General features: G+C 38.5%; 1 protein-coding gene across 3 annotated transcripts in view; it reads left to right on the forward strand.

Moving 5' to 3' along the window:
• The window catches only part of unc13c (unc-13 homolog C (C. elegans)), a 168,279-nt gene that overhangs the window by 80,929 nt on the left and 63,884 nt on the right, over nt 1–23,466 (forward strand). For all 3 annotated transcript variants that reach the window (XM_008404760.2, XM_008404759.2, XM_008404761.2), the window contains 3 exons: nt 8,342–8,431; nt 11,977–12,105; nt 19,333–19,466. In XM_008404760.2, coding sequence (XP_008402982.1) covers nt 8,342–8,431; nt 11,977–12,105; nt 19,333–19,466 — 353 coding nt within the window. The remainder of the gene's footprint in view (nt 1–8,341; nt 8,432–11,976; nt 12,106–19,332; nt 19,467–23,466) is intronic.

Here is a 23,466-nt window from a genome sequence, read left to right on the forward strand (position 1 = left end):
GCATCTGAGTCATCACGCCTCTCTGTATCCGTTTTCCTTTTTTTTTTTCTTTCTTTCTTTTTACGGGAGATCCCTTGAGCTTCTCGGTTCAGATGAGACCACCGCATGCACACGCTGGTTCTGCTTTGAATCTGGCAGTTTTATGTCGGTTGAACAATCTTATTAACCACAAAACACACAGCTATCAGAGCGCTGTTTCAGATCAAATAGACCCATAAACACTCAGTGGATTCAAACAAAAATACGACTACATAAATGTTTGGAAATACTACTCAGCAGAAAATTGTTACATGTTTCATTTCTGGGTTAAGAACTTTTTTTACAGCTGATATTTTGTACAACTGTTCAGTTCAATAACGTTCTTTAAAAATACCAATACACAACAATATTAATTAAATAAATAACCAACTAAAACTTCAACTTATATTCAGTAGTTGAATCCAACTAAAAACTGTGATTTTGTCACATCACAACCACAAACCTCAATCTACATTATTGACTGAAGAAGACACTGGTAAGATGAGACCAAGCATAACTTTTTCTTTTTGGTCTAAAACAAAACTTTTGCTCTTTATGCTCGTTTTCACACTGTGAAACATGGTGCTGGCAGAATTATGCTGTGGGATTTCCTTTTTTTTCCCCAGCAGGGACAGAGATGATAGGAAAATACATGAGCTAAATCCAATTGAAATCAAAATCGTGGCAGACGCTCACAAGCAGGAATGTACAAAGCATTACCAGATGATGGAATAGTTTGGCTTAAATCATATTCATATGTTAAAATGGAGCAGGAAAAGTCCAGGACTACATTAAAATGACGTATCTGTGGCATAACTTGGTAACTGAGATATTTTACAGTCTGTAGTTGTGTAAAACAATGAAGGTGTGCGCTATTAAGAATTGATTCAGATTATAATTGTATACCACACTTAAAAAAAGACAAAAAACGGTCTAAACTGTAGGTACCTTACCTTACAATTAACTGTTTTGCACAACTTTTTTTCATTTATTTTTTGCATAAAATCTCTTTTAAACTTCTGAAGGTTTCAGTTTTAATTGAAAAAACATAAAAAGTTCAAGTTTTAAAGATACCTTAGCAAACCACTGTACAAACAGCCCTGATTTGATCATCGTAAATTAAGATCGAATTCAGGGAATCATATAATGACAGATGCTTCCTTGCCGATATTTAGCATGCTGTTTAAATTACAATGGCCTGACTGAGTCGTTTCCACACATTAGCTTCAAAGCTCCATATGGTAAATTGCATAGGCCTGCATAAACACTGGAGGTGGAACTGTGAAACGGTTTGAAGTTGGTAATGATTTGCTTGCTCTTCCTCGCTGTGTGAACTGGGTTTTTTTTTTGTTTTTGATGATAAGCAGTTGCTGCTGCTGCTGCTGCAGAGTTTGGGCTCTGGTCCAAAATAAGATCCGGCGCCAACAACACCAGAGACAAACACCTCAAAGCTCATCAGCATCACTTGCTCCCTGTCATCTTTCTAAGGCACTGATGATGTTTGTCTTGACTTTTGGCTCACAGATGGATTCCCTGCTTTAGTTTACTCATCTGCTGGTGCCAAAAAAAAGTACTTTTTTTCTCTATCTCTCCTGTGTTTTTTGTTTGTTTTTCTTCCTGTTTCTTCTACTGAGGTTGCTTCTCACCGTCACTGTCGCTTTTCAGACAACAGCTCAGATAGCTCTAGCTCTCTTTTTGACATTATTGCTAACATCTGGAAAAAGAACCCTCTAAAGTACAGCGTTTTTCAGACAGCATATCATTTATTCCCCTCTAGTGTTTTCACATCATGTCAAGTTGCAGTTAGCTCCATGAAGTTTATCAGAAATTGTGTGCGCTGTAAACCAGTGCTGTAATAGTTTTTACGGTAGTTTAGTTTTATTCCATTGTGACTTTTTCTTCATCTAATTCAGTTTTTCGAGTGCTAGTTTTCAATAGTTATTGTTAGTTAAACGTTTCTTAGTTATTGTCGTAGTTTTAGTTTTTTCCACACTTTTATTACACTACTTAATACTGAAGGTATTGTGATTATGCGTACATCGTTAGGGTAATAAGCAATGTTGTGTTCAAGACCACCTAACCCGAGACCAAGACAAGACCAAGACCAGCGTGTATCGAGACCGAGACAAGACCAACCCTTTTCTGCAAAGCAGAACAAACTTTGTTCTGCTTTGCTTCTATATCTGTGCTACAATCCGTGGCGGTCTCGTGCCATCCCTAAAAATATAATGCCCTGGGCGCCCATATTGCTCATGTCAGAAATCACCACTGTCTGCACCATTAAATATAGCAATTGAGGCAATGCCATGACGGTAAATAACGCCCAACTATGAACACTGACCAAGGAGCAGCAAGCAAGAAGTAACCAACCACAAGGAGCTCACCGTGACTGTTCTCTCCCTCTCTCCCGCTATAAGAAGCCAGGCATTCTGACACCATGGCAGACATTACAGCTGCCACTTTGAACGAAAACAACTAACGACCAATCTGCATGCTCTTTTGTTCTTGTGTTTTATTTGTTAAATAAAATAATGATAGGTATTGCAGTGTACGCAGAGCATTACAAGAACAAAGAACGGTATTCTGTCAGGTCAGCATACCCTGTCAGATCGTCATACGCGTAGCACAAACTCATGGCTATATCTGTCAGACACGTCATTACCATATGATTTTATTTAATCAGCAACATAGAATCATGATGTAGATCATCATACACTTTGTTATTAACAGTTGTATGGCATCCTGACTTAGCGGTTAAGTAGGCTAATGAGTTTTACACTGTGTGTTGTAGTTGACTGTTGCTGCAGCCAGACCTTGCTTTAAATCAGAGGTTCCCAAATTGTGGGGCACGCCCCCCAGAGGGGGTGCCATGCTGTCTGGATAAAAAAAAAAACAAAACAGGAACGCTGTATGCGCTGGGTTATACTTTAGCATGGCCAACTCTCTGTTATTCCTCTGTCAATTTGATACAGTAGGGGCTTCTGCACTTCCCATATCTGTGTCCTCTGACTTTTATCAGCAGTTAAAACTGTTTAATCCATTGTTAACATATCGTAACCTTTTTTTCCGAGCCGCATTTAAACACAACATGAGCGCTACGACGCTCGCACTGGGTTTACACCTGTGATGCAATGAAGGAGACCTGCTGCTGCTGTGCAGAGCTACGCAGGTGTTAGAATCATGGCAGCAAACCAGCAAAACGCAAAGAACTTTTCATAGTTCTGAGATGAGTAAAGCTGTTGGATGCAGGTAAAGTTAGCTAAAAGATGACTAGCTAATATCAATACAGCACCGTAAACTTAACAAGTAGCTTGTAGGCTACTGGTGTTATTGTCTATGTTCAGCTACGATTCATTTTGCCCCCCAAAAAATGGATTTCTCCCCCTTGTTCGTCTGGAGCTGAGGCTGAGTAGAACAGGGAGTCTCTAAAAATCACCCCCCCACCCCCAGATACTTCGTTCAACCAGACAGCTATTTGTAAGCCACAGAAATAGTTTGGAAACCACTGGGGGGCCCAGGAGAAAACGTTTGGGAACCATTGCTTTAAATACACCTTGAAACCACGACAATGCATGTATATCTATATAGTTATCATTGAAAACAATTTAATGACTTATTTTTGTCATAACTTGTTGCATATGGTGAACTGACAACTCCTCTGACTGTCGGACTTCTTAATGCGCATGCAGGCATGGTACTCACTGCATGTATGCTATTCTGACAGTGTATGGTAATCTGATACAACGGCTTTCACTGACACTCAAGTCCTATCTTCTAAGTAAAGAGCCGTTCAGAAAAATCGGACTGTTCCTGAATGTCACGTCACTATATTGCAGACTTTTGGTAGCAGCGTTGTCCCATATATGTGACAAGTCAGTCAACACTTCCGCACAATAATTCAGCGCAGTGAGTGACTTTTTTTCATCACAAATGCTTAGGTGTCTCTGTACAGCTAGCTTTGCTAGCATCACATCAACGGAGCTTACCTTTCTTTGAGCTTCTTTTCTAAGTGATGAAAAAAATTTGACGTAGTCCCCACCGTCTGTGAAAGCGAAGCGCTGCTGAGTTAGCTGTGGCTATCGGATTTCTGATGATTTATGCAGCGCTATTCTATTACTGACGATTAGACAGACACCTTCTGCCGCTGAGAAGAAACCACTGCGCATGTCTCAGAGCGCCACTGGCGAGTGAAAGGTGGGGAGGGGGAGTAACAGAAACACGTTATTGCTTGGATTTTTATCGGTGCGTTTTGCATCCACTGAAAACAAAGATGTTAACAAATAAACTGGACAGTATGCTGTATGTTTAGTGATATTTTCACAGTGGTGGTCTTGACTTGTCTTGAAATAAAATGCCGAGTCCTCAGCGCCCGAGACCGAGACGAGACCGAGACCTTCAAAAAAATGGTCTCGAGACCAAGACCGATTTCGAGTACTGCAATATTGGCAATAAGTACTCAGGAAAAGATACAAAAACAAAACTAATAATAATAATTGATGGGACAACATATCCCAACTATAAACCATATTTGTGGCCATTTTGCAGATTAGCATAATCAATTTCACATCATGGAACCAAATGATGCTGTATCTATAATTTCAGTATGTTTTAGTTTTATAAATGCACAACATAGTTGCAGCTAGTTTTGTTTTTTCCCCCCCATTAATTACCGTTTTTATTCATTTTAACTAATGGAAAAGTTTTCTCAATTTCAGTTTTTGTTATTTCGTTAGCGTTAGCTAACCTTGCTATAAACAACCATCCTCCACTGTGAAGAGAAAGCTGCTGAGCCAAACAGGTTTGCAACAACAGACAGACTTCGGTTCGAAAGCAGCGAGAACCTTGACGTCGTAACTCCTCCTCCTGCGAATGCGTCCTGAGAAATCAATCTCTATGGGACAAATCAGAGGCAGAGCACTGAAGGGAAATGAGAATCGAGCAGATTGCAAAGGAAGGCAGATGGACCCAGATCTGCTTTAGAATCTGTGACAATTTATTTTCTATTTCAGTCTCTTCTGACTGACCTTGAGAGATATTTTGCAAAGGAGATTGGACAAAGCAGTCAGAGATATACTCCCCGCCTTTGCAACTGGGGGTTAAAAAACATTCACGCCACACTTTTCAGGTTTTTACCTGTACAAATTTTTCTTCCGTTTCACAATTTCTCTAGACATCAAATTGGAAGTTCTTGGATGTTTTCTTTAACTGTTCCAGTGGAGGCATTGGTCTTCTATTAAACCACACTATATTTTACAGATTTACAGATTTTGTGAACATTGTGCTGAATAAAACCAACAAAAAGGCTTCCACTGGTTGACGTTCATGACTCTCACGCAGCTGAATCAATTGTCACTCAATACTTGACTTAAGTTGGACTTCACTAACCACAGTTAGCAGTAAAACTTTCTTTTTTTCCTGAATCTATCACAGCTTTATGCACACTTAAAAGCTAAACCCTGAGATGTTTATTCGTCCAAACAGCAGTAGAAAATAAGACTTTATTTTTAGTGTGCAGATTTAAATTCATCATTACGTGATGGGTCAGATGGAAGGCAGAGCGAAAAATTTGAAAATCACGTATTTTGCAGTGCAGCTTCAGCTCTTTTTGATGAAATTTTTTATTTCATATAAATGCTAATGTCACCATCAATATATTCTCTGTAAAATCAGGAGAGCTTTTTCTTACTTTACATGAAAATGCTGCAGACTTAGAGAATTACCCTATTATGCCTCTTTGAAATACGCACAACAGACTTAAGTCAGTGTACTAAAGCTGCAGTGAGTGTGATACGATGAGTGTCTCTGACGCGTCTAATATTCAAATTGTTCATTTGTATGCAGAAAGGGAAACAATGCAGAGCTGTCCATCTATACTGTGTCAATTTCTAGGTTAACTACAATTTCTCTTGAATACAATCTGACCTAAAAGTAATTTTTTAATAAAAAAAACAATCAGTATGGCTTTGCATGTTCATTAATGCAAAACCATATTTTCGGTATAATCAATCCATCACATTCCTTAGATCTGTTAAAATAATGTATTTATATATATATATTTTAAAAACAACCTTTATTAGGTCTTTAACGCACTTTTGGAATCAGCTGCAGAACCAGCTGAATCGTCTCAGGCTGTTTTGTCTAAATTAAGGGAATTTAAAAAGACTTACAGGCAGCCACATCTGGCTGGAAATGATATGATCGGCTATTGTCCCTTTTTTTTCTCTTTTACTTAGTGGCTGGTAAATGCACTATTTTTTTTTTCTACACCTTGGAGAAGATGAAAAGTAATGGGCGATGTGGGAATAGCTGTGTAAATTGTATATTTTATAGTGCTTTTGATTTCACGCTCAGATTTTGACTATGCTGCAGTCAAAGACATAAATAGTCCTTTTTAGATATTCAGTAGTGAAAAAAAAGAAGAAAAATCCTCTTTGAACAGATATAGCACATATGGTCTCCATGGCAGCAAATAAAGACTGAGGAAGCAGATTATATGGGGGGAAAAAAATTTAATCTTGTCATTTTATAAAAAGACATCAGCTATTGATTCTTGCAATAAATAGATTTTTAGTTTTAATCTTCACAATATTAAACTTTCCACCAGGAAGATATATCAGCAGTATAACAACTCCTCCTCTAGCAGCCTAGCGGCTAATGTGACTTAGCTTGACGTTTAGCTTGATGCTAACATTTTTCATAATGGTTTGGTTAGTTTGCGTAACTCGTTACCAGCTTGTCAGATTTTTTAATCAAGTGGTATTTTTTAAGGGGTCGGTGTATCATCAAGAAAAGAAAATCATAATGGCATTTTTTTGCCTGAAGAAGACGAGTTTACTACTTTATAGCGTCGTCAACACAACAGCTCAACTGAAACCTAAATATGTGCAGTTCTGGAAAAAAAATTAAGAGACCACTTAAAATGATCAGTTTCCCTGATTTTACTTTTTATAGATATATGTTTGAGTAAATGAACATTGTTCTTTTATTCTATGAACTACTAACATCATGTCTCCCAAACACCAAGCAAAAATTTAGTATTTATTTGCAGGAAATGAGAAATGGTCAAAATGGCGAAAGAGATGCAGTGCTCTGTTGGAAAAATACATACTCCCCTATGAATAAAAATATATTAATGTTGGGTATGTGTTGCTGTTAATAGGGAGAATCATAACACGATAGCATTTACGCTTCTGGAAAACGGGAGCAGTACTGCTGGCTATAACCTCATTTCGTAATAATGCCGTTTGCATATTTTTAACACGCTGATAACCGTGACGAATTTTCTCACAATAATCATGTTGTGCAATTTTCATCTCACTACGTCTTCACCAGGGACTCACAGAAGCCTCTTGCAGCGTCTTGCAGACAAACCATGATGAAACACTTCAAGAATAGAGCAGTTCCTGTAAAAGCGGTGATGCGAAACAGCATCAGTAAGGCAGAAAAAACAAACAGCAGAAGCCTCTATTGATTTTTCCTTTTCTTTTCGACATCAACAGCCAAATATAGCATATTTGCTTATAAGGATGCGTGTTGTGCTCGTTTGCCCTGCAGCTGTTTACTACTCTTTCACCTCTAAATTCGACTCTTCCTATTAATCATGAGCACGGAGGACAGAAACTGTAATTTCTCAGCAGGCTGCTGACTGTTTGTGAGACATTTAAAGGGCCTGCGCACTTCTTTCTTTCCGCTAGCTTTTTTTAGACCCTTCTGCGGTTGTGGTTGTCAATCATCTGTATCCGTTTCTTTCGTCAGCTCTCATCCTGAAGACGTCGGGGCAGGTCTGCCTCAGCTGCTCGCCGTTAATTTCAGATCTTTCCGGCGCTCCCGTCGTCAAGCTCGTAGGCCGCCGTTAAGATGGGGCGCTGTGTTTTCCGAGCCCCCGATGTGAATTTATCGACGCCGTCGAGGAAGAGATGCAACAAGAACATTTTTATTAGAGCCCGGCGAGAGCTGGAGAAGTAGGATAATGCATGGAGCAGTAATGTGTTTCCTCTGAACTGTCAGGGCTTTATATGCTTCCCACCCCCTGCCGTCACGCTGCTCTGCACCGCCTGATGACTTCATGGCCCTAAAATAGGGATTTTCATCAGCACAGGCCTCCCCTGTCCACTAAACGATTAGACAGACTGTCATGTCGCCATGATTGCTTGGCATTCCTCGGTAATCAATTTTCCTGTTTTTTTTTTTTTGGGCCATCTAAGTGATATGACGTGTCGAGTGGAGTTGTGTGACGGTGCAAAAGGCTGCTTCCAGAAAGATGTCCTCCTCCCCTCATGTTGTGTGTTGTTTTTTTTTTTTTGCTCTCTTTGTTCGACTGCAGGACAACTTCCCGGCAGGAAACCCGGAGCGTCTCCAGGATCTGAAGTCCACCGTTGACCTGCTTACGAGCATCACTTTCTTCAGAATGAAGGTAACGTCCACATTTGAGAATCTAAAAAGCCAGACATTAAGAGGGGCAGCATTGTGTATTTTCCAGGTATCATCATTTAGCATCATTTTATAGCACAATCAAGTAACTGTGTTGCCTTCAGTTGTTATAGAAATTTGACTTCATGATTTAACACCTTGAAATTTGACCTTGGTTGCTTTAAAACCTTTTTCTGAAACTCTGCCTTCAGGAAGTCAGCACATCTCTCCTCTATTAACCCTTCAACAACAGCTTTTACCAGCGTTGCACTAAGAAATAGCTCCTTTAATGAGCTCAGCAGAAGTGTAGTTCCACCTGGTGTTTTTGCTTCTGGCTAGTCTGAAGGAGCTGAGTGGGGGAAGAGCTGCTCTTGGAAGCTTGGCAACTGCAGTTACTCACAGCAGCTTCGTCTCAAAGACAGAGCTAGGTCCAGTGATGCGTCTTGCTCAGCTGAATGGTTGCCATGGGAGATTAAAAGGTTTCTCAAACATGCATGGAAGAACCAAGGCAAGATTCCAGGAATTATTTTGATGAGGAATAACATTATAACATGATGTAAAGCTAAAAAAAGTAGATTTTGTCGCTCCTCTTGTGGTGGTTCATAGGCTAAGCAGCGTTAGCATACACACAAAACTGCCACAGTTTTGTGTGTGTGTGTGTGTTGACGTGTGGTCTGTTTCTTGGTTACATACTTTTTTAAAGTTTTTTTTTATTTTTATTTTGTTTGTGCTGCTGCTGACTTTTTAAATGCCTCTTGGTAATGAATAAAGCTTTATTCAACTGAACTGAATACTTTCTGTTGCAGATAGAAACCAACTATGATTCCAGCTAATTCTGAATAAATCCATTTAAAATCTGAACATTTATCTTATTACTTTGTTGTTGCACAAAGCTAATAAATTGAGCATCTGCTCCAGAGCTGCTGTCTTTCTCTGAGGTGTTGACCTGTTTTCAACAAAGTGTGTTTAAAATTATCCCTGCCATGGTTCCAATGGCCCTTTGAAATGCCAGTGGAAGTTATTTTGACCCAGTGTCAGTAGAGCCTTAGAAATGACAAGTGTGACATTTAAAAAAAGGGCTACTCTTGCTAAATTTCTCTTTGTTTTATGTATTTTTAGTAGAATAAGACCGGAATTAAAAAAAATAAAAAATAAAACAAAAACTTTCCATTGAAAAGTTAATCTCATTGTAATGGTAGCTACTTCTGGGTTGTTATGTATTATACACAGAGGTTATAATGAGTTCCCATCATCCATTAGTGTTATGCCTGGATCCTAAAGATTGTTTTTTAATTCATTTTAATGAGACCAAGAAAGATCAGTCAAACTTGATAAATTGAAGCGTTATCCATTGTATAATAATCCATACAGGATTATTCTAAATGTGAAAACCTCCACCCACATATAAAATTAAATGATTTAAGACCCATTTCATTTATTTTGCTAGTCGAGATCGAGATGCACGTCCTGTTTTAAAACAGCTTCACAGATGCTCTGGGGGTCGTAGCGACCACTCGACCACTCTGGAGTCAAAAAGTTCCCACCCTGATTTGTTTCCAGGCTACAAGAAAAGCTCGGCTCCTTCCAGCTCCTTTTCTGTGGGTGGGTGGGTTCGGCGCACTGAGGCAGAGCTGAGATGGCAGCTGTGAGCGGAGGAATGAAAACTGTCACTTTAGGTCATCAAAGCCTTCACTCCGTGCCGTACCAATGCTGAGCCCTGATGTGTGTAAAAGGTGCACTACTGCTCACACACAGCCACGGCCTCTGCCTATATACTGTGACCTGCAGATGCACCTAAACGCTGGAGCATCCAACACTGGTTAGGGTTCATTTATTAATTAGTGGATCAAAAGACTCCCGAATTGTTTAAACATTTAAACAAGAATTATTGCTACCGCTTTACATTAAGGCTCCCCTCATAGATTTTCAATAAATAGTTCATGGATATGTTATTAATTCACCTCTAGACGCATTATAAATCATAAATAAGTGTTTATTATGCATTAATTAAGGGCGAGAAGGCGAAAAATCTGTTTCTTGCCAAATAATGAACCAAGTCTGTTCACTTCTATATTTGACCTAGAGTTGTTATGCTAAACGTTTTAGACTACATTATAAGCACAATAAACATTTGTAAAAAATTTTTTACAGAAAGTCTCTTCCTCACTGTTGTAAACAATTATTTTAGTAAATGAGTATTCTATTGGTTATTCTGACGATTAATTGAGTAATCGAATAAAAATTTAATAAAAAGAAAAATATTGGTAAATTCTTTCACCAGTTATTTTAAGGATGCTTATTGGTCCCCAGAAAAGCAGTACAAACCTGGACATTATTGTAAATCAATGAAATTCCCCTTGAACTTGAAAATTGAACGTTATGGTGCTAACACGTAGCTTTCGTCAACGGCTCAGAGGCGGAAGTGAGAGCGCTGCGCAACATAAATAACGACCCGGCCGGAACACGGTGCGCTAAATAATAAAACGGAATTTGACGAAGCTTCGAGGCAGGTAAATTTTCCTCAAGGAATTTTAACAATTGAGGTTCTCGAATCATTCGTGGAATCGCTACAGCCCTAAACCATTATTAATGATTTATAAACTTTTTATTAATTAATGGATAACATATCTGTAAACTATTTATTAGCGATCACTAAGGAGAGCCTTTGTGAAAAGTGGTAATGAATTATTGCACTGTTAATACCTTGTTATGAAGTTTGAACAGTGGCAAAAAAAAGTGCTTTAAAACTGCTTTGTGGTTGTGTGCACCTTTGACAGGGAAATAAATTAGAATTACATCAACCAAAACCATAGTTGATGTTTTTATCAACTTTTATCTCCTCGACCGAGTGATTAACTTCCCCATGTTTTCTGGATGGCTCTCATACCGAACCACCAGGTGATTACTCCTCCTACAGCGACTCTCTTTTATCACCTCCTCATTGTCTCTGACGTAAATTAAAATAATTCTGGCCACTGAGCCGCCGCCGGAGTGATTTTAGCACGGCGCTCTATAAGCCGTCGTGTCACTGCCCCGAAGCTGTTGCTAGGCAACTGAGTTGCACTGGAGGCAGGTGACAGAGAGATTGGCCCCAAAAACATCCACAACAAAATTTTTCCGGTTTAATCTATCGAATGCATTTCGATAAGTGTCTTTAAATTTAAGATTTATTAAGATAAGATAACAATTGAAGTGTTTCACAGGTTAAATAAAAACACGTGGAACCAAATAATGGATGAAAAAGAGTAGAGCTTAGTCTGAGCATAAACGCATAAAAAACTGTCGAGCCTGTCCAATGTGCTTCAGACATTTTCGTTTTTATTGAGGGGTAACCAAGGAAAGCGTTTGTCCCCCCTGTCAGCACTGCTTTGTACCGTATAGCATATCTTTGAAAGCTGAAACAAATTACAGAAAAGTTTCCCACGATCCAAAGCCAGCAGAAAGTTAATACTTGCTGTTTTTTCCCACGTTCTTTCCAAGTGTGTTTTTAAAATTATTTCAATGCTGTATAAATTCTTCAGAGACCGTTTTGTATTTATGCTTCTGCAGGTGCAAGAGCTCCAGAGTCCACCAAGGGCCAGCATGGTCGTAAAGGACTGCGTGAAAGCTTGTTTAGACTCGACGTACAAATACATTTTTGACAACTGTCATGAGCTCTACAACCAGCTTCTTGACCAGGTAATCCCGGTTTGTTTTTGTGTTTCTACCTCGACATTGAATGACAGAGGTCGTCATGGAAACCAAGCCGAGGTCTAGGGACAAAGATAAAGTTGTGGATCTTACGTTTATGGAACAGAGAAAACACTTCCTGTTTAATGTATTACTTATAAAAATATTCTTATTTATCCAAATGTTTTGATGTTTCCTGCAATAGTTTGCTTCAATACTGGTAGCATTTTGCTTCCGTAAAACTTGGCAGTCTTATTTTACCGTAGCCGTAGCTTAAACCTGACATTCGCAACAAGTTCAGGTTGTGCTTTTTATACAATTTTGCATCAGCTTTATTTTTCCCAACGTGGAATCAGCATTTTGCTCGATCTCCTTTGATTTATCCTATTTAGCTGCAGTTGGCACTTTTTTTTTTTTTTTTTTTTTTTACAGCTGAGACTTTTGGTAAGTGGGTGAGACGACGGCTTCACTGACACCGGTGTTCAGACTGTTAAAAAAAAAAGTTCTGCTTGTCTTTTGGCAGAAGGGGGAATGTCCCATGTTTTAATACTATTTCTTATAAACAACAAAAAATGAAGAGAAATCTGTCTTTAATAGCTCACTGCCATGCTCTCGTTGAAATACTTTTATCAACTTAAACCTTCGCACCGTCATAAAAGTTACATCTTCTCTCTCAGTTTTAGTGTGTTTGTATTGATAGGTGGCGGTGTTGGAGGGGGCGGGGGGTATATAAATCCATCCCATCACGGCTGGAAATCAATAGTCTGTATGTCGCACCTGGCATTTACCAGGCTGTAAAACGTTCAGCGTTTATTGCAACTTTGACTTGAAGAGTCTGGAGCAAAGATGAAAGCAGGTTTGGGGGGAAAGCCTTTCTCAGACAAATGTATTTAACTGATTTCATCCTTTTAGGGACCATGTTGATTTCTCAAGAGCACAAAAACTTTTTCAGGGGTAATCTTGCAATACACAACATATTCCACCGTGGCCCGTACAGCTCCCAGTCATATCTGTCTCCATCTGTAAAATTGAGGGATGTGCAAAACAGTTTGGGAGAAATTAAGTTAGCAAACAGAAGCTATGAAGTGGAGGTTGCTGAAAGGGGGATGAAACTACATCTGAAATGCTGAACTCTGGCACCCTAAAAGAAAATTAGTGATAAGTGAGGAATTATGTTATGTGTGGAGGAGAAAAAAAAAAAAAAAAAACTGGTGTCACAGAAAAGTAGCTTGGAGACCAGCACCCTTCCCAGGGATTTAAAAGTGGTAAACCCATTTTATTTGTCCCTCACAAAAGTAGTAAATGACCTTAGCTTAATACGACTACGATGGGTAGGAAAGGTTTAAATCCTGACATTGCTCCGCAATCAGACAAAAACTGCTAAATATTATTGTTCCTGTTTGTTTTGCTCATTTCGACAAGGTACTGACAGAAAAAGAGAGTTGTGGCTGAAATTATTTTTTTACGGAAAATAATGTTCATTTGATGCAATGTGTTTACATACAACCAGATGTTTTGTACTGACAGTGGACACATAAGAAGCAAAATATTTCAGCTACACAAATAACAACTGCAGTGACCTTGGTGGTGTTGCTGTCGACTCCCTGCCTGAGCTGTCTGCCATCGCAGTAGCAGAAACCCTAGCAGTTATGAAAGATAAAAGGAAAAAGTGCAATGAAGAAAACAGATTTTGATGAGTTGGGAGAAATTCATTCTTCTCAATCCCGTTTACTTAGCTATGTTGCCTGGATTCTCATCATTCTCATCATTTTCAATCATGTTCCGATTAGAAATGTTGGTTTTGTCAAAGGAAAAAAAAAGTTATCGTTTTACAGTCATTGATTTGATACATTTTTCGTAACCTCTTTTTTGTTGAGAAACGTGTATTTTATAATTACTAGTATGCTTTGATAAACAACAGCAGAGCAGATTTAGTTATGTTTTGCACTAAATTAATTTTGCAGGGCTTTTAATGCTAGGCTTTTAAAGCGTTAAAACACCACTGATTGGAAAAAAAAAGGTTTATTAAAACATCTGAATGATCTGAATGAGAGCAGTTTTCAGATTATGTTGTTCAGCCACAAAATGCTTTTCGTCGCCTTGGTTTTCTGCTCTTTTGGTTTCACTTCAGAAAGTAATCAGTCAAAAACGCAGCGCCGCCTAACTATTTTTACAGCTTAATTCTTAAAAAGAATAGCCTTCCCAATGACAATGATAATGTCGTCTTAGGTTGCGAAAGGCCGGAGTCTCTTAAAAAGCTGAATAATACTCTTCCTTTGTTTAGAAAAGCCGAAGGGGTTGTAAGCAATTACCAAACTTATGCGATAGACACTTGTACTAATTACATTCTCATCTGGCGCCGTTTCACAGTAGAGAGACTCTCTATCAACGTTTTACTGCGTGGATGAGAAAATAACACATCAGCCTCAACCTACAGCAAGCCCCGACGATAAATGATTATGTTCACATATACTAGGTAGCCTCTGACAGGGCAGAGAAAACCCATTCCAGACCCCAATTCCCAAATCGCTAACTGTGACTGAGTGTGGCGACATGAGAGCAAACGTCCAGGCAAGCGGGAAAATATCCCGGCCTACAATGAGGCATCTTGCATAGCAAAACAGCGAAGATGTGTGCCATTTGTAGACTGCATGAAAGGGGGACGTAGTTTAAATGATACAGAAAAGAGAGGACTTGACAAAAATGACAACAACAATAATGAGAATGGAAGCAGACAAAAGGAGCGCATGCTTGTTTTTATCGGGTTCACCCACTTCAAAAGAGTCAAAATGACAGAGAAACGTGGAAAAAAGGCAGCATGTGCATTTCATAAGCTTCCAGAGGCAGTTGGCTGATAGATATGGAGAAGGGATCCGCGTTTCTTCCTTCATTCTTAAAAAATGAATAAAAGAGCAAGATGAAGACTTCTTTCATTAGAAAGTCTTTTTTCTTTTTTAATCCTCCTGCGGTTTTAAGAGATGGGGTCATTTCGACCCTACAAGCTTTTTACTCTGTGCGCTGTCTGGCAGGGTCGCACTGACCCCGTGTGTGCTTTTACGAGGTGTTTTTTTTTTTTTTGTCAGTGTGCGGTTTCGGAAGTTGACGGTCTGACGGGACAATCACCCCACTTCCCAGCTGTCCGACTGACATTTTCCGCGCTCCTGGTGAGCGTTGGGTGAAGACCGTGGCAGGGTTAAAGAAAAAAAAAAAAACGACGTAAAATTCTACAAAGAAGTGTTAAGGGAACTGTAATGTGGTAGAAGAAACAAAGCTTGATATCCCTGACAAATGAATAAAACTGGAAATATACCATGAAGGAAATTGGTTTACTGATTCAGTATTGAGGGATAGTTTCACATCCTTGCAACATCATTTCCAGGCCAGACAGTGAGGAAGTCCACCAACACCTAGAGTTTGAAGCAATTTCTACAATTTTCTGCAACAAGTAATGTAATCTCCAGATCAATATCTATGGAACAACAAACAAAACAAAACCAAGTGTAACATGCCTCACTCTGATGTGTACTTGAAACCACTTTCGGGCCATGGCCAATGGTCTTTATTTGTTCGTATTTGTAGGTTCTTAGATGTACATGGCGAGATAAAAAAAAACAGGGCATAGTATAATATTTAACACAACTATAGCTATATAAATTCAAGCAATACACATTTAATACATCAATAAGACAACTTGTAGGAGTTTCTGTTCTACACATTGCCGATGCTCCTGGGAATTTGATTATACTCCATGAGACCAACCTTTAATCAGAAATTCAATATTTCGTGACACGTTGGTAGAATTGATCAGAAGCTCAATGTATGCTAATGCCGAATCCTCCCACTCCAGGAGCCTGAACAAACAAAACAATCATTTTAAACCGCTATGTACGCAACAGAGGAGTTACAGACAAGGACCGTTTCGACGTGCCAACACTACCCACTAAAGTATGGAAACTTAGCTTAGACTCAGTGCTGCATTTTTTTTTTGCTTCCTACCATAAGTGCAATTGGAGGTGGTGTGTTCTTGGCTGTATAAAGACAGCAGACCACTCAATCACCCCTGACAATGTATGTGGGCTTGCCGCAAGTGAATACCAATGAGGGAAGGGATTCTACTGCACATTTTAGTGGGATGTACACTCTGTTCCACTTAATGGCGATGACACGACCTTCGGTGTCCTTTATGTATGCATATCATTAGACTAAGATGCTCTTACACACACGCTAGCAAAGACACTCACCTCCTGCAGAGACTTTTTTTTTTAACTTTCTTTCCCTTAATCACAAGGGATGGAAACCGCAAAACAAGTTACAGCTCTCTGAAGTAACCACCTGTTATTTATCATTAAATTATTTGTTTTATTTTTTTTTCACTGTTATTTAAAAGGGATGATGCACATTGCTTAACACTTCTTCAGTCCACTGTGTAAATATGTCACGTTTAGTTATATGTGCTCATTTCTATGTGCGTTCTCTGGCAGTTTAAAGGTAGAAAATACATAAAAAAATAAATGGAAATAAAAAAAAAATCAGAACTTAATTAAAAAAAACTTTATGCGCCTGATCTTGAAAAATTCCAAATATGGAGTGTTAAATAGGCAAAAAATTGCACGTGCAGTAAGTTAGTGTGTTGCACATGATCTTTACAACGATTGAATTTGGAAATTGATTGACACAAATCTGATTCTGGTTAATTAATTGCATTTTGGGTAGCAAGTCATTACGTTTGTATTCCCTCCTCCTAGATTGTTGTAATTTCTGATGATCATTATATGTTTTACATATTCATGAAGGCAAACACGCTTAATGGATTATGGCTGGTATGCTGGTCGATTTTGAAATCTTGTTTTGTGTGTTTGTAGATCAAGTTTGCATGTGCTATCAAGTTTGCACCTGTTTTTGTACGTGCAAACCTTTGAGAGATCAGGACCAAAGTGAATATATTATTCTTGCATGGTTGCTACTACAGTTTTTGTGTGTACAGTATGTCCTCCCTAAACAACATGCATTTATCAAACCTTATAAATTGCTAACAGTCTTTTTAAAAAAATTTTTTATCCATGCTTACAATTGCTTCCATGATTTTTTACCTCTAAATTCTTTGCAAAAATGTTGCATGGGTCAAAAGTTCAACACAAGCTATCATGGGTCCACTTGATGTTGTGATTGTCATTTTCATCTTTTATTCAGGAAAAAAAAATATATAATAATTGTTGGTAAATAAAACTTAGATGAATTTGATCCTCTTTGTTGGAATGGAGTAAACTCACTCCAGATTAGCGAGGAATGTCTTGACTTTTGCAGAATCAGCTGTGAACTTTCTTGTCGGTGTGAGATTGAATTCCTAAATGAAAGGCAGCAAGGTAGCGCATCAGCATGACAAGGTGGAATCTCCATATATTTAAAGCATCAATCCAGAGACTAGTTGATTATCTTGGGAATCGATTGTAGTCAAAAAGATTACGTTGAGGATAAATGAATTTATTTCACCAGACACACACAGACACAGTGTTAGTGTTGTTGGTATTGTCAAATAATACAACATGGGTTATTCAAGAGCTAATTTGAATAGGTTTCGTTTTAATAGAGTATACCTGCCTCCAGAAATACAATATGCACCGCCCTGTCATGTATAGAAACAAGAAAACTCACCCAGGATCCATTTGAAGGGTTTACTCTTAAAGTCTAGATGGTCTATAAATTTTATGTGCTCCAACTGGTTTGTGCAAGTGCATAAAGTGTAGTGATGTGCTTAGAGAAGGGTGCTGTTCAGTGTGCAGAATTAATTATGCAAACCAGTACCTGTGTTTTCTGCACAGAGTAGACTTTTCCCTCTCTGATATGCAAGCTGCTTATGGCAGATTGAGCGACTGGGATGGCTACTTTCTAATTGGGGAGCAGTGCAGTCATACACAGTGTGGGGGTGACAGATGGCAGTGCCAGTGAGCGGTTTTGGATTTGACACTTTCACTGTAACGTTGGAAGAGAGATTTCCGCAACAGGCTGTGACAAAACATCCACATATACAACGTATAAATACAGCATCACTGAAAATACCTTTAAACATTCAATAAAAAAAGTTATAATCCAGAAGATATTAGAGGTTATTGATTTGACAACAGACCTATGTCTATATCTTTTGTAGGCAAAAAGTGTGTTGGGGTCAGGACTGCATCAGAGTGTAGTTTGTTACCTTTGCTGTGATGTCGCTGTCTCATTGACTTATTTATGTATTTATTATCTACAATAACTGTCTCGAGAAAGAGATTCCAATGTTCTACCGTTTCCCCCAGGTGGTCAAATGATCGTAAGCCGAATTATTCAGAAAGCAGGTCAGGCTGTCAGTTTCACTTTTAGTTGGACACATTCTTTAGACCAAACAGAGTGAAACTCTATCACTGTATAAAGACAGAACAATGGTATTACTGCATGTTTTTTTGTTATGCAGCTTTTCATTGTATAACTCATATGTCACTCAGTGAAGCATTTAAAATCAACCTCTGTTATAAGATCATCTTCATAAACTGTGTTCCTTTGACCATGAGGGTCACAGGGTTCCCTAAAGTGTATTGTAAGCCTGGTGGGCCACCAGGCTTCACTTGTTCCCCCACCAGCCCAAGCATTGTCTGTTATTTTTTATTTCAAGTTTTTTTAAGACTTTAAAGTTGGTGTTTAGATATTGTTAATGTTTCCCCATTACATAGAATTACTTAGTGATATTTTCAAAATTTCCTGTCAACTTTAAACATTTTTCCTCTGGACTTTGCAAGTTTTCTGGTGGAAACTCTAGGTCTGTTTGCATTGGTTCAACCAATAAGTGTCTGCAGTGAGTTAAAAGGCAAGATGCAAAGATTTGCTTACAAACTGCAGCAGGAAAAATACATTCATCAAATCCTACAATTCAAATATTGTACATTTTTGTATTTTTCCTAACTAGTTTGTGGGAATAATGTAGCCAATTAATCTGGATGATCTGTTAAAGTCAAATCAAGTCTGACGATCCCATCTCAATGTTTCTCATTATCGCTGATGTCAGACTTTCAGCACACCAGCTTCCTTTGACCCATTTTTTTTTTATTTTAGCAATTTGCATATGAATGTCAAGTATCAGATACATGCACACGCCCTGCAAAACACTGCAATTACCCATGCAATTCCATTCTTTGTCTCTTTGCTAATTCGTTGCTCAGTGAAGCACTGCTTCACCCCTCTTTATCTAAATTTCCTTCTCCACAGAGCCGGAAACAGGAGCTTCCCAGAGAGGAGCAGGGTCCGTCCATAAAGAACCTGGACTTCTGGCCAAAACTCATCACTCTTATGGTATCTGTAATCGATGAGGACCGCACAGCCTACACACCAGTCATTAATCAGTATGTACTTCTTCATTTTATTTCACTTTACTTTTTCTTTTTTTCTTTTTGCCAAGGCACCCAGTCATTGATTAGTATTGTGTTTAATCAAATACACGTTCAAACTGCATTTAGATCGATGCCGATGTGTTTTATGGGTGAATGCTAATCTTATTTGGGTTTAAACACCTTTGTCAATTTCACCTGAGATCTGCTGAATACTTCCTAATTGAAGAAAGTATATAAATATGTATAAGTTGGTAAAATATTGACAAACATGTAAATACATTTTACCATATATGTCAGATTTTTTTACTATATGATTAGTAAACTAAAGGACAGAAAATGTCACTTAAAAAAATACAAGTAGGCTTGTCACAATAACACATTTTACTGGCCAATAAATTGTCCCAGGAGTTATTGCGATATCCGATAATGTTGTTGTTTTGAGACCATTTTCAAGTAACATAATGCTAATGTCATAATGACGCAAGAAAAAATAATCAAAGATCAATAAACTTTCATTTCTAATGAGCATTTAACACTGGAACTGGAAGACATTTTAAATGCCAAAATAAATAAACAAAACAGGAACAACAAATAAAATTAATTATTAAGTCTCTGTGGACAAAACTATCCTTTAAAAAAAGGGCTAGTTGAAACCAATGAACTAGACTGAAGGATTTTGTCATTACATTTTTTTTTAAAAAGAGAGAGAAAAGCTATAAATAATGCAAAAGGAAATTATTGAATTTCTTCTAACTTATAATGCCATTAATTGATTTATTTCTTATTGCGACGGGCCTGTGCACAGTCTATATTGGAAGGGGCACAGACTGGTAGCGGTGGTCCCATTTTTATTAAACAATGTTCTTGTGTCATCCGTATGGATATCACTGCAGCAGTTGTCACCTGCAACGTATGACAGAAAAGAAATGGCTTAAAGAAATTTGACCTGATCCCCCGGACTGTGCGCCACTCCGACACCAATCTGATGGGATATGATTGCATCTGCAGGAAATGGGTTCATCCCACAGAGACCGAGGCTCAGAAACCACAGGGCCAAAAGGAATTCTTGTTAATATCCTGCCTCTATCAGATGCTTTATTACACCTCTCTTGTGCTCGTTGTTAATTCTCCGACTGGTCCGATGTGTTTTGGTGGAGACGCACTCCGTACTGGGTCCGTTGTTAAAATGCGATGGCTGATGGTCGTATGGTATTATCGGGTTAATGAAATGTGGCCAATGATTGTGTTTCTCTTTTTAGTTGGTTTCCAGTCTCTGCTTTATTTCTTTTTTAGAGCTGAACTATTCCTCTGCAGATTTGATCCAATCCCATTATTGGTTTTAGAACTATAATAAAAGAAGATGTAAAAACAGTAGTAAAAACTGCCCAGCCTCCATGAGCATTCATTAATTATTTATATTTGGAGCAGAGTTGAAGTCAGACCATGTGTGTGAGAGAGCGGTCGCTGTAAAACAGGTTTTTACTGGCAAAGATGAAATGATCTCAGTGCTCTGAGAGTTTTGTCTGTCATGTGTGTGATTGTCAAAGCATTTCCAGATGCAACATGTTTCATGGCGGACAGGAGGCTGTAGCTCAGTAGGATAAAACACAGCATTTTTCTGTAACTTTGTTCGTTCGGTGAGGTGTGAATGCCCAATCAAACTGTGACGTGGACCAGAAAAGCGAACTCTGCCTAGAAACCTTAGTCTTGATTTGGTTGAAATGAACTCCGGCGCGGTTTGAACATGTATGTAGATGCAAGCGAACCGGAGACCGCTCCAAAAGCAGGAAGTGAACGACAGTGGCAGGGCATTTTGGGGTCAACATAGACTAAATAAATGCTCAAGTCTTGCACTGCGGGGAGAAATAGCTTGTGATCTTTAACTTGAGATAAAGGAGAATTCCTACAATCGCTAAAATTTGACTCCACTCCATAGATGTGGAGAAGGAAGTTGGACTGGTCTTCTTCTGAGGTTTCTGTCTCGTTTCCTTCAGCAGTTTTTGGTGCAGCGCCACCACAGGCGAAGAAGTGAGCAAGTTATTTAAAGGGCTTGGATGATTTGACGCAGTGCAGTGTCAAAGCAAACCACACGTGCTGAAAATGTAACAAAATGTCGCAATTTTGGTTCCCAGTCCAACCTAGTCTACCAGTCTATCAGGTGTGAAAAAAGCCCTGAATCAACAGCAGACATTTCAGAAGATGCTGTTTCCTTTTAAATAGCTCTTAGACCCTAATTATAATATGTTTGTTAGCGTTTCATTTTAATGACATGGAAAGTTATCAGGTAAATAACGCTCTCTCATGTCACTTTCCTGCAAATCTTAACACTGCGGGATGCAAAGTTTGATTTCAAGACTTCCAAAAATTCCCAACATAAACTGTAGCAGCTCTTAAGTATTGTGTACTCAAATGTCTCATCTGTGTTCTTACACTTTATGCAGACAAGTTAATTTTTCTACTAATTAGTTGACCTCTGGTCCTTTATCAGACACAGAACAAAACTTCATGCTGCAATATTAATTGTGAGTCTGACCCGGTAGCAGACATGCGTTGTGCCGTCGCTCACTAATTGCAAAACACGTTTCATTTTCCAGTGCAGGCCAGCTGATCGCTGGTCAGAGCCTATCAAGCTATAAATCATCATATTCAGGTCACCATCTGATTTCTCAGGGCAACTCTAAAAATAATCTTTTTAGGACCACAGCGAGCCTCTGTGTTATTTATTAAAACAGGAGGGAGAAAAAATTAAAATAAAACTTTTTCCTGTTGCAGGGAAACAAGTCTTGTCCTTTTCATATGGTTTGGTGTAATATAATAAACAATTTACATGGCTTGGGGAAAAAAAAAAAAAAACGCATTAAAATGTTAGCATGTTTGTGTCCCTCATACACATGCAGCTCCGCTCTCCTTTTTTTCTTCTCCTTCTTCTCGTTGATTTACGATGCTTATTAGGACTTTGTTTATGCCTTGAGCTTTCTTCTCCTATACCAGCTAATGACAGCTTTGCAATATTCATGCTCAGTGTCTCCACCTTTTTTTCTTTTTTGGTCAAGTTGCAGAGTGACATTGAGTGTGATGTTTTCCTTCGTTTTTTTTTCCTCTACAAACTTGCGAGTGGACTTGTTGCCTTTAAATAATAGGCTCTGCAGCCAGAGGGAAATAGCTGTCAGTCTGTTGCTCTCTGCTGAGAATATTTATGTGGGAACAAAGCAGCTGGAAATTTGAGGCAGTAAACTGATCCTCAGAATTGATCTCATGATAGGAAATATAAAACAGAATGCTGCAGTTGTTTTTCAAAGTTAAAAGGAGAAGAAGAAGAATCAGCAGCAGCATGCCGGGATGTTCTTAGAAAAAAAAAAAAAATCTTCCTGCAGATAATGCTTCTCTCCAGCAAAAAGTAAATTGTGAAGCAATCCCAAACATGTGCACTGACTGCAGATTCATATTCATTTCCACTATAAAGCGTTTTCATCACATGCTTCAGCTGTAATGCGCCCGAGCCGAGTGCATGACGAGACTGAGGAATAATGTCGGGAAGGAGAAAGGTCTTCGAAATGGTAGAAGTTCAACGCCAACAGTGACTGGCAAAAATAAATCAAAATTGTTTATATTTTGTTTCATTAGAAGCTCAAACTTTATGTAGTTTACTTGGATTTTAAGTGGTAGGTTATAAAAATGTAATGCACGATTGGCAAGTAGAATAAAGTTAACTCAGATTTTTTTTTTTTACCAATAATATTTGTCATTGTGACATGTTTGTGTGTTCAGTGAACCCGAATCAATAAACCCGAGTCAATAATTCAACCACAGTTACACCTGTGGATATTTCGGGGCGAGTCTCCATGACAATAAAGGCTTACCCAGTCTTTCTTTCTAAGATATCTCAAACTTTGTCAGGTTGGCTGTGAAGAGACCTCTTCAAATCATTCCACACTGCAAAAAGTCCCCTTTCAAAAACAAGAAAAAAAAGTACAAAAATAAGGTACAATTTTCTTAAAATAAGAAAAATTAT

Source organism: Poecilia reticulata, linkage group LG3 (assembly GCF_000633615.1).
Source record: "Poecilia reticulata strain Guanapo linkage group LG3, Guppy_female_1.0+MT, whole genome shotgun sequence".
Classification (NCBI taxonomy): domain Eukaryota; kingdom Metazoa; phylum Chordata; class Actinopteri; order Cyprinodontiformes; family Poeciliidae; genus Poecilia; species Poecilia reticulata.